This window comes from Colossoma macropomum, unplaced genomic scaffold (assembly GCF_904425465.1).
Source record: "Colossoma macropomum unplaced genomic scaffold, Colossoma_macropomum, whole genome shotgun sequence".
Classification (NCBI taxonomy): domain Eukaryota; kingdom Metazoa; phylum Chordata; class Actinopteri; order Characiformes; family Serrasalmidae; genus Colossoma; species Colossoma macropomum.
In genome coordinates this window covers 42450906-42463693 of record NW_023494793.1, presented here as the reverse complement: position 1 = coordinate 42463693, position 12788 = coordinate 42450906, and the positions used below count along the sequence as shown (strand labels likewise).

Genomic DNA, 12788 nt, shown 5'->3' with positions numbered 1-12788 from the left:
AACGATATTTTTTCAAGTTAATCAAATCATATGACAAACGTGGTAATTTTTACAACTTCATTTCATATTAATCATATTATAATCTGCCTTAAATGCAGTAAATACCTTGTTAGAAATAAAGGTTCTGTGCAGGTCCATGTTTCGTTCGTCAAGGTACAAACAGTGTAAATGTTCCCTCAAAGCTCCGACAGTGGTTTTAAGGTCTGATTGTGGACCTTAAATAAGTTTTTCCAGGTGAAAAGTTCGTATTTGTACCTTTTCATAACCGAATGTTTTAAAACAGAGCAGTAAAATAAAAGCCTGGAGATGAGACGGGGTGTGTGGAGTCAGTACAGCTTAGAACATATCATTTCAGTGGATTATGGTTCAGTTATGTTCCCTGACTGAAGATACTGAGATGAACCTGTGAGGGTTCCACCCCAGTGACAAGAGGGGAACTGCCCCAGTGACAGTTTAGGACCTTTATTTCTGAGAGTGTACAGAGTTAAAAGAAGTGGCAATATGATCTGTAATTTACTAAAACTTCACCTACACTCTTAAAAACGATGAATCTTCAAGGGTCCTTTAATAAAGAAAATGGTCCTATATAGAACTAAGAACACTCAAAAAAACCTTTGCACGATTAAAGGTTCTCTGCATCATGAAATGGTGCTTTAGGTTGATGGAGAATGTGCTGTAGATGTTTCTATATAGCACCTTTTGAAAAGGGATTCTATATAGCACCCAAAAAAGGTTCTACTGTTGTTACAATGTCAAGCTTGTTATAATAGAAGCATCTTTTTTGGTGCTATACAGAACTCTTTTCTACATAGGACCATCCACAGCACATTCTCCATCAGTCTAAAGCACCATTTCATTATGCAGAGAACCGTTAATCATGCAAAGGGTTCTTTGAGAGTTCATGGCTCTACAGGACCATTTTCTTTACTAAAGAACCCTTGAAGGACCATCATTTTAAAGAGTGTAGATAAGCTCACAGCTTCAGCTGTAATAGCTATTGTGCTAGCAAGCATATACAGTATTAAAGCTAAGCTGGCCAGCTAGTTGTTTTTCACCTTTTCTTGCATAATTTGAAATGTCCTGTTATTGTTTGCATTGTATTAAAATTTCACGATGAACAGACCAACAGAAATGGTCCAAATTATGTGAAAATAAATCATATTACTTTAACTCAACACGTTTTTTTTCCTTCTTCTGTAAAGTTACCAGTTTGGGGATTCAAGGCTTTGTTTAGACAGTGACGATGTTTGAAATGAAATGTTTTATTCATTTTCCAAATTAAAGCTGAATTCCATCGATTTCTGCATAATTCAGTGTTTGAAATGTAAACAGAGTGATTCAGAGTGGTTTGGTGTGAAATGGTTCAGATGTCTTTACAGTGGTGCTGATAGGAACCAGGGGTCGCCATGACTACAACACAGATATAGACATTTTATTTACTACCCAGAACCACCAGTGAACCAACACGAGTCTTGTGAGCTTATATGGAATGTTGATGATGGGAAAATAGTGACTATTTTGCCTCACAGCACCCTGCATATTATGTATCCCTCCACCATGAATGGATTTTTGCACAAAAATCTTCTCAAAACTATCATAAAACAGTGTCTCAGTCATCAGGCAGTGAATTCATAACCATTTCATGTAGTAACTTTCTGTGAGGGAGCTTTTAGAGGTGGACGTCTGGTTCCTATCACCACCACTGTGAACAATTCTGACTCTAAATTTATCTAGAATGGAGCGTTTCACACCAAACCACTCTGAAGGACTCATATATCTTATCGTTTAATTATGCAGATTTTTTTTTTTTTAATTGGGTGGAATTCCCCTTGGCAGTCCTTGTTCAGTGAGTTCTTCACCTTTGACTCTGAGTCAAGTCTTGAGTCAGTGCTGCTGGATGACTTAATCACTGATGATAATCTCAGAGAGGGAGAGAAGGGAGGGGATGGGTTAGGGGGGGGAGATAACATCTTTTCGACTGTAGCTGAAGAACGTGTCACATCTTCACTCGTCCTCCACTGGTCCTCACTCGCTTCTCCTTCTTGCTCCTACAGCGTTTGGGTTCTGCTGCCATGACGACCCTGGTTGGACCGTTCCTCACGCTCCTCTGGCTGGTCCAGGTGGTGTGTTCTGTGTTTCCGGAGGAGCCTGGACCCCTGAGCTCCATCCCCACTGAAGGTAACAGTCACGCTGATCTGTAGAACATTTATCTAATCGACTTTAATCTGAAGGGATAATTTGAATGGGTGCCTCGAGTCAGTTGAGTTAATTTAACTGCTTAAACTGCGGGATCTGAAACAGTCGTCTGATTTAGACGTGCAGTTTATGCCGTGCTAACTGGAGGAGTGTAAACTTGCACTGCTTATTAGCTACGTTAGCCTCATAACTCCAGTGCTTTGACTAAAGAAGTAAACGTCAGACACCAAACACATCTCAGCTGACTGAAATCTATTAAACGCTGTAAATTATTCAGCAACTGCTGTGAATTATTTGTAACTGCTGTGAACTATTTATTAACATCTATGAATTATTCATCTACTTTTCTACAATTATGAATTATTCAGTATTGGCTATAAAATATAAACTATAAATTATTCTTGCTATATTATAGTTTTTTTGTAAACTATACATTTTTATTACTACTATTATTCAGTATCTACTCTAAAATATTCAGTCTCTCCTGTAAATTATTTGCTATCTATTATGAATTATTCGGTATCTACTATAAATTATTCAGCATCTACTAAAAATTATTCAGTATCTCCTATAGATTATTCAGTATCTATTATGAATTATTCAGTAACTGCTATGAATTTTTCAGTATCTACCAAAATTATTCAGTATCTACTAGAAATCATTCAGTATCTCCTATAAATTATTCAGTAATGACTATAAATTATCCAATATCTGCTCTTCAGTAACTACCATAAATTATTCAGTGACTACTCTAAATGATAAACTATACGTTATTATAGTTATAATTACTACTATATAATATTATTCAGTATCTATTCAGACTTATTCAGTATCTGTACAGTCAGAGAGTTGAGTGAGGTCCCTTGTTTCCCTGTAGTGTGTTGAGTAAAGGCCGTGTGGACGGTCAGAGTGTGGTTTTTTCTGCACTCTTCCTTTTTCACATTAGCTTCAGGTGATTGATTGCTAATCAATAGTATTGATCCCGAGCTTCCTGGCTGGATCAGGGCTGAGGAAACATGAGACCGTCAGAGGTGAACTGGAGGAGTCTTGGCTTAATATAGAAGGGAAAATATATATATATATATATATATATATATATATATATATATATATATATATATATGCATTTACTCTTATCCAGCACTTCATGTGTACATTGATGATGTCACTGAGCAGTGATGGATCCAGCAGTTCAACTTATCCACCTTTTGTTACGTTATAAACCATTGCTTTCTAAAGAAAAACATGTATCTCAATTTTTTAATTTTATTTTTACTTTTCTACTTCATTTGAGCTTTGGCAGCTGTTCTTTACACTGTGTGGAAATGTCATGAAGAGTGGACCGACAGAAATCCTCCAAAATTACTCGGAAAAAAATTCTCTTTGCATTAACTTGCACTGAAGAAAAGAACGTTTTCGTGTTAATGCCAGCCAGCGTGGGAGAGCTACTGCTAACAGCGGTGCATCTTGCATGTTTACAATTTTACAGCCATAAAATGTACTGAAACAGATAAGACCAATAAGTTGTTCAGTGGAAACACTGAGTGCGTTCACATGCACTTAATGTAATCAGATAATGGGGAAACTCTGTGTCTACATGAGTCAGACAGTAATCAGATTTCTACTTTGCAACCAGCCAATAAACTCACAGAAAAAGACATGACATAAACGTCATCTAGAAGATGATGATGAACAATATATAAATCCTTTATTTCGTGTTTGGTTTCAGCGTCGCTCCAAAAGTGTTTTGCTACGCCTCGCGACATCCACCGTCTGATCTCGCGCATGCGCAGACTGAGAAAACCGAAAGAAATCAGAGTAAGAGTTTACATGCACTGAGAAATCTGATTACTGAGCTAAAATCCAGCACTCTTTGTCGGATTTCTAGATCGGAGTATGGTGTTTACATGACCACTTGAATAATCGGATAACTGCAGAAATCTGATTATGATCGGATTATTGAGTGCGTGTATACACACTCACTGTAAACAAGTTAAACTGACTGCTGTGCCTTAGTGGTTTAATTACAGTTTAAATTTGAGTCTTTTATTATCTGATCATTCAAAAGAGTAGCCTTAACAGTGGTGGGTTCCCCTGATGGTATAGCGCCCCCTAGGAATTATAAGGTTCTATCTGACGTTTTTGTCAAAATTGGTTCATTCACATGTTCTTATTCTGATGATGACAACATCTTAACATCATGTGAGGTGTGTTTTTAAGCTGGGTGCATTTTTGGACTCTTTGTCTAGATAACAAAAAGGTTCTCCACTGTCGAACTCTAACTTAGTTCTATAAGGTTTTATCTGCGAGCCAATCAGCACTTTGAATGCACGCAAGAGGACCAATCAGGTTCTGCTTCTTTGTCATGTTGCCGCACTGCTCAGTGAAAAGCTTATAAAACTTTATGAGACATGAAAACATGTCGGTGAAACTCTTTAAAACAAGCTCTTTAAAAAGTCTTGTTGTCTTACAATTATCATTATATTAAGCCTTGAAGGTAGTTAAATAGCATACATTTGAATTGATGGGGTCTTAATTACAACATAAACATTATTTTCATTCGTCCATCCATCTTTTCTTTTTCTTCTTTCTCCCAAAATAAGACATTTTGGCTCATTAGAGTCACATTTGTGATATAAAACAAAAACTCACACAGCCTTTAGACTGACCTGCCACACTGACCTGCGTGGAAAGGTGCTGCTGTTTAACTAAAGAACATTTAAACTAATGGTTTTTGCCTAAAACTGACCTCTGCGCTGGACAAGATATTAAGCAAAAAAGATGATTTCTTGAAAATAGAAATAAATGTTATAACATTAAACAAAAAATAGAAATAAATGTCATAAAATGTCATAGCAAGTATTAAATTTAACCGTCTGATACATGTGGACACCCTGTTACACTAATTTTAGGTTTTAAAACAAATTGCAGTATAAACTGTTTGTGTTCCTTAAAAAATCGTTGCTTCTTTTCATGTGTTGCCAGATAGAACCTTATAACTCCAAGCAGAAAGTGAGTTCTCAGGATTAGAAGGTTCTAACTGCATTTGACCTGTTCTAAATAACTAATTCACTGATTTGATAGGATTTTGATGTTGTACATTTAGAAAACATTTAGAACGTATATCACTTTTCACGTATGAAGTGTTCCACATATCATCACAAAACTGCTCCAAATGCAGAACCTTGTAATTCCAAGGGGACGATATGTATTTATTGACACTGACATTGTTCCGCCGCATAGTCATGTTATGTACTCAGTCTGGCCTCTAATGTGGATTAAATGTCTCAGTGGCAGTTTTTAAGAGAATAAACATCTCAAACAAAATAAATGTGGGTTGCATTTTAATTGGCAATAGAAAAATACAACGGCACAGAGCCATGTCTGAATAAAATGCAAATTAAATTGCATTTTATTAAATGCAATTAAAATTATTTATATACAGTATATGTTTGTATTTACACACACTATAAAACAGAATAAATACAGTTAAATTACGATTTTTTCCTTTGTTGAGTGCTAAATTGCTTTCAGACGGTGAAATTGCTACTTCACTAGATAACAGCTTATTCAACTCGACTCGTGGGCTTGCATGCCCAGTGGGTGCATCTAGTATCTGCCATTTTGTTGGACTTTTTTCTTAACTTGATGGAGGAAGTAGTGCTTACAGATGGTTGTGATTGTCTGAGAGACGCCCCAATCTTTATTTTGCAAACGATCAATCGCAGCTACTCTCTCTCTCCACAGTGGTCAGGAGGTATCCGGTGTTTCTGGGCCGACCGCACCGCTCGTCTCTGAGGCAGGAGCCGCTACACATCCAGAGAATCCTGCAGGTCAACCGCACTCTGTACATCGGGGCCAGGTAGGACACGGCTTACGTTATTACTGTGTAATTAACATGTAATAACAGCTGCATTAGCAAACCATGTAGGACTGCATTATAAATGCTGCTGAATAAGTTAAAAACTCAGGCAGATTTAAACGGAAAGCACTGGAACGTGAACATCGTGGTAGTGCGGTCGAGCGAGTATCTCTGTAAATGCTCTCTCTCCAACAGCGGGAATGAGGTTTAACACTATAATGCTTTCTGTGGAGTAGGTTTAGCTCGCCGTGCTGCTGCGGCGGGACTGAGTCCCCGTGTAGCTCAGCAGCTACTCATGCATGATAATGGACAAGCTTTTAAAGCCTGGTAGCGCTGTGCTCCGTCTATGTGGGGAAGTCGGGGTCATTACCGGAGCACCGATACAGACATGTGCATGTTGTGAGGTGCAAATGGGAGAAAATAAAATTTTATTTTAATATACGAGTCTGTGCAAAAGTCAGAGACCACAAGTTATTCATGTTACAGCATCAGGAAAAAAGCAGAAAACTTATTTTATATAAAATCACACAGAAGCCTCAACAATTAGAGCTAATATCAGATGTTTGAGTGTTTAGTGTGCCATTAACCACATTTACAAGCCTAATAATACGTTAATTATCCAAATAATAGCTCAATCGGAATAGAATACGTCCATATAAACACCTCAATCAGAATAATATAGTCGGATTGAAACCATTCAGAATACAGTTTCTATCTGATTGAACAAGGTGAATAATCTTGTAAATAATCTGTTATAGAAATATAGAAGAATAAAAATGTAAATGTAATGTAAACGCCTGTATCTGATTACATTCCCTATCGGAAAGTTTAAGTCCGTTCTGATCATGTTCGTTGCGTCATAGGGAGAGTTTATACCGTTCAACATGGCGGAGCAGAAACTGGTCTGCAGAGGAGACGAAGTTCATGCTCTGATCTTTAAAAGACGGCGGTGGGACGGACGTCCAGCTTATGTGTCTCAGAACACGACGTCTTCCTCTCGGCCTTCTTTAATAAGGACATGTGAAGGACGTTTTCCTGAGTCTGAAGTAATTTAAAGTAATTAAAAACACAAGCACTGCTCACTGCTGCTCACCTCACTCTGACTGGACTCATGGGATGCTGGTTGTCATGGTAACGTCTACACTAAGTGGTTCTCTACGTATGCACATAATTCTGGATCTGATTACTTGTAGTGAGCATGTAAACAGAGATTTTCATCAGATTGTTGAACAGAGTGAGCATAAACACCTCAGTCTTAACCTATAATCAGAATGTATTTAATATAAAATATCAAATATTTTATAAAGGATTAATCAAAGTAAACAGGGTTTACACCACACCAGGTCAAAAACCAGAACAACAAAGCAGGATACATGGCATAAGGCAAAAATCGATAAACAAGCGAGGGGCGAAATCCAAGAGCCAATAAACAGGTAAACAGAGCCGAAGGGGTAAATCTGAAAAATGACAACAAGAAACAAAACAAGGTCAGTTTAGCTGCAAAACAAGAGAAAGGCTTGATACACACTGACGAAAGCAGTCAGTATTCAGGTGACTTGGATCTGCTGGTTGACAGATGATTGCCTGGCGGAGTCACATGACAAACTGGGGAATCTTGGGAATTGGAGTTCATAAAGTGGTTTGAGTCAGACTGAGAACTGGGAAGCGTGACAGTCACTCTTCACCTTTATTTCAGCTTCCACTCTTTTCAGGAGACTCACTTTCAGTTCCTCAAAGAATCTGCAGACACACCTCCAAAGTTCAGTCTTAGAAGCTGGTTGATCATTTTCTGAAGTAATCAAACACATTCAGTGATGTTGAGGTCTGGACTCTGGGGTGGTCAGTCCATCGTTCAGCTTCTTTGTTTGACGTGTCCGTCACCTTTTCTCAGTGAGGTTCTATGTGAGGTGATCGATGACATCCTGCAAAAATGCCTTTTTTCATTTGATTTTTTGCTAATTTACATCAAAGGGAATGTGTCAAATAGTGCTGTAGCTGTTAAGGTGAGAGACAACAAAGATATCCAAGTCACACTTAAAACTGGTGATACACATCCTCATTCTGCTGTTTTGTTGTGGACGAACTTTTTGCAAATGAGCTGAGCGGTGACCAATCACGTTGTACCTATGGGGCAGGGTAACCAATTGTGTCACACGGTGATATTTACCACTGAAACACACACATGGGAGAAATAATGGTTGATAAAACCTTCATTATTACGTTAGGTGATATTTTAGGTTTAAAAACTATTGAATATATATATATATATCTCGCTGCTGTCGGATCAAAACCTTGTATCTCCATTTTTGACATTTTTCAGTTTTTGTCATAATTTGAAAAAGCATGTTGTCCTTTGCATTGTGTGTAAATTTCATGATAAATAGATTAAAAGAAACGGCCCAAAGTGACTTGGACAAAAATCTGGTTCCATTGACTTACATTAAAAGTACCATATGTTTTTTCTTCTCCTGTAAAGTTTGGAGATACGAGGTTTTGTTCCGACATCAATTCTGTAATATATATGTATATAATGGACCTTAACATGCGTGTGTTTTAGCGATGCGCCCTCAAAGCGGCCAACAGTTGTCGGCTCACAGTCATGAAAATATGACGTTGACATGAGATTACTGCAGATTTAAAATATAAAAATATGAACTTCATTCTAAAACAAGCACACGAGTCTTTACTATGCTCAAATTATTATGAAGTTTAGATAAGTTTTATTATTATTTTTAACAGTGGTAATATTGAAATCTGCAGCCCCCTCAGCACCCCCACTTCCTACATTCCTGTTTATCTGATGGGGGCAGTTTTAGTGTCTACCAGGTCTTCCAGGTGGTTGTTAGGAGCCCCATTTTCTCTGTAGCTTTTAATAATTTCCTTCCCATTTTGGAAACTCCTAATTTTTCATGTATCTTCCTTTAACATTCTCCTTCATTATGCTAGTGGATTATCTGATATCTAATCTCCTCATGAATATCTCCTGAAAAAATGAATAGCTTGCACTTAAACTAAAGCAAATTATCACTGTAAAGAATCACTGAACTTGCAGTTTTGGTCTCCGTTTATCCTCATTTTTTGGGTTTCACATGGCCGTACTCAGTTTACTGTGTCCTACAGTGTTGGGTTAGGGGTCAGGGAGAGTTCATGGTAGGGGTTGATAGGTGTTTGTGTCTTTTTTTCTTTTTTTTTTCTCTGGAGTCGGGTCAGAAATAAATCAACTAAAATAAACAAACTTCAGCGACTTCAGCACTGAACAAAAACAAGCCAACTTTCTGAGGACGTTAAGACTAACGCAATCAATATTTGCAGTGATATCACTAGAAAAGAAGAGTGACCGTGTGAGTGGGAGGTGGGCGTACACAAAGTCATGTGCAAAAGTTTTAGCGCCCCTGATCAGATGACGTTCTGTTGAGTGTAAAGTAAGTGAAGTGAGCACATCCTCTACAGAGAGCGCACTTCTGCACATTTTAATGCACAATTACTGTTTATTTGCTGAAATTAACATGTCAGGAAAAAAAACATAAAAAAATGGCCTGGGCAAAAGTTATGGTGCTTATGTTTTTACCTAAATGTGTTAAAATAAAATACACAAATACAAGCAAATACATAGAAACTGTGCACTAAATAATGCCATTTGTAAGTGTGTTCTCTGTAGAGGATGTATTAATTAATTTTCACATAGAAAATCAACAAAAAACATGACTTTGTATAAACTTTTGTATATGACTGTACACATTTACCATGAAAGTCCAATAAACGGTCAACAGCAAAATATGTTTTTGTTTTGCAGAAACTTAAATCTCTACTGTAAAAACAAAACTATGACAGAAACGTTTTGACTCTTCTCTTAAGTTTTACGGCACTAGAATGTTGGGGTGGGCGATATAGCAAAAATATTATGTCATAATACTTCAATATATTTTTACAATACACAACATGCATCACGATATTTAGTTTTTCTGAGATTTAATAAGTTGGAACTGAGAAAATAGAACTTGTAGTGCCACATAAAGAAACACTTAAAAAAGTTGGTTCTTCAAGGGTTTTGTAGCAAACGGAGCGGTTCTATACATAATCATGAACACTTAAAGAACCATTTACATGGTAAAATGTTTCTTCAGACTGATGGAGAATGTGTTGTATATGTGTCTACCAAAGAATGGTTCTTCTGTTCTTAGAAGCTTAACATTGTAACAATAGCAGAACCCTTTTTGGTGCTGTGTAGAAAGCTTCTATATAGAACCACTGCCTTTACTAAAGAACCCTTGAGGAACCATCTTCTTTAAGGGCGTACAAAAATAATAAATCTACAACTACACTGATTTTTATTCAATTTCAATTTTATTCAAGTTTATAGTGACATAATTAATCCTGATGACTATAAAATGTCATGTTGGCCACCCCTTCTGGAGTAATAACTAGAAAAGTGCCTTTACTGAAGGAGTTGTTGCACAGTTTATGCAGTTCCCAGGTGGTTGCAGGATGTTGTCAAATGGTTACTATGGTGTTTTAGGTGGTAGCAAGCGTGTTGATAAGTGGTTTCCCGGGTGGTTGCTAGAGTGTACATACCATATATGTGTATATATACATATATATATATATATATATATATATATATATATATAGGTAAAGTGTATAAATCCAAATATCATTTACAAAAACCGTTGTTTTATACTCGAAAAATCTAAAAACTCAATGGTTAAAACAAAAGTGTGTCGCTGCTGTGATCAGGCTGTCGTCTCTCCTGGTAACGTATCGGCTTCAGATGAACCCTCCCTGTGTTTTTGTAGAAATAGCACTGGGGCGCGTGCTGGTGAACCACTGCGTCACTCTGGCTTGTGTTCACACTTAACCCTCTTCCTCTTTAATTACATATAATAATAATAATTTCGTTTAAAAGTCATTAAGGTGAGCACGCAAGAATCAAAAGAACAACACACTTTTTATACTCTTAGACACACACACACACAGACACACACACAGACACACACACACACACACACACACACACACACACACACATGTTGGCAGTTACTCGGTCTGCAGGGAAGTTCAGCTTTAATAAGAAACCTCCCACCGCGTCAGGAAATGACCCACCCAGTGGCCTTTCAATAGTCGAGCAAAATCCGGAGCGCGGTAATAAATCAGCTAAAAAAACCCAGCGCCCAGTTCAGCTTCTCAAACGGAGCTTCAGACCGATAAAAAACTACGAGACGCCAGCTTACACACACTGATAGGGTCGGTCAGTCTGGGATAAAGGCATAAAAACACTAACCAGAGCCATCTGAGCGCGTGACAAACTGACCAGCCACTCAGTGCCACTGTAGAGGAAAGAGTTCACTGAGTCTGAGTCTGAGCTACTGTAGCTGACCAGTAGGGCAGAACAGGGTCAGTTGGCACAGTGTTAACTTCTGGGTGAGTGTGGGGGGGGTGGGGAGTGCTCTCACGGAATCATTCTGGGGGTTTATTAAGGTCAAACTCCTCAAATTAGACTCTTCTAAATGGTGTCTTCACTGTTCATTAGGTTTTACTCATTTATGTCCTGCCCTAATACATAATCAGAGATAGGGCTGGGCAATATGATAATATATATGGTTATTGTGATAAATTATCACAATACCACTATACAGCACAATATTCTTTTCTGAAAATATTGTGTATAAAGTATGTACCTGAAGAACACTGACCAACTGTGTGTTTCATTATAAAGAGAGCAAAACTAGTCCAGTTTAACTGGATTTAGTGCCAAATAGTGAATACAAATCACTGTGTTCACAGATTTTGATAGTATTTTTTGCTGGCTCTTTTTTTCTCTGTTCCAACTGATCAAATAAAGAATTAATATCATGACACATCGTGTGCTGTGAAAATTTCTTGAAGTATCTCGATATTAGATTTTTGCCATATCACCCACCTCTAATCGGTGCTCCGTAAAGTGAAAACTGCAAATAATCGCTATTTGCGGCCGCTATCTCGGTGGATATGATGGCGAACTCCTCAGCCAGCAGAGAAACATCAAAATATACACACAAACAGTACAAAGCAAACGAAAAAAACAGTGTAAAGAGGCAGCCATATTGCCCCATAATACTTTCCTGTTAAGCATGATTTTAAAGATTTAACCTTTATTTTAGTTCACCAATTATAAAGCATTTATTTATAATGAATTGTGATGTTTTGTGTCGACCAGAAAGATAATGAGATGTTTTGCAGGGGTAAAGTGGCCCGTTTTTTTCTTATTAGTCGTCTTGTCATTTTTCTTATTATTGTTCATTAATTTAAATTGAATTAACTCAGAAGCTCAGATTATTTCTATGTGTTGCTTTTTTATTTTTGTTTAATGTTGTGACAAAACATCACCATGAATTTAGTCCTGAATGAACTGCAGGAAATGTTTTTTTGAACGTTGAAAGTCTGTTTTAAGCTGAGTTGTTCAACTTTCGTGCTCATTAGCTTATCCTAATCTACAGTGCACTTATTTTTATTATTTTTTTTCATACAGCTGCGAAAGAGCCCTGCTCTCCCGTCTAATGACCGAGACACCGTCTGTAAAAAGGAGTTTTTAATGGAGATTCAAGGATTATGAGAATGAGAGAGAGAGAGAGAGAGAGAGAGATGAAAGGAGAGGATGGAGAAAGAAAAAAATGGATTAGAATTATAAAAGTTGAAGGAGAGAGGATGAAAGGAAAGTAGAGGAGGATTTTATCAACCCTTTAAAATGTAGCAT

The 12788-nt window shown here is 37.4% G+C and overlaps 1 protein-coding gene across 1 annotated transcript in view; it reads left to right on the top strand.

Moving 5' to 3' along the window:
- Positions 1-12788, top strand: part of sema6bb (sema domain, transmembrane domain (TM), and cytoplasmic domain, (semaphorin) 6Bb) — a 224698-nt gene that overhangs the window by 105341 nt on the left and 106569 nt on the right. The window contains exons 2-3 of the mRNA XM_036579602.1: positions 2055-2178; positions 5944-6058. Coding sequence (XP_036435495.1) covers positions 2073-2178; positions 5944-6058 — 221 coding nt within the window. The 5' untranslated portion in view covers positions 2055-2072. The remainder of the gene's footprint in view (positions 1-2054; positions 2179-5943; positions 6059-12788) is intronic.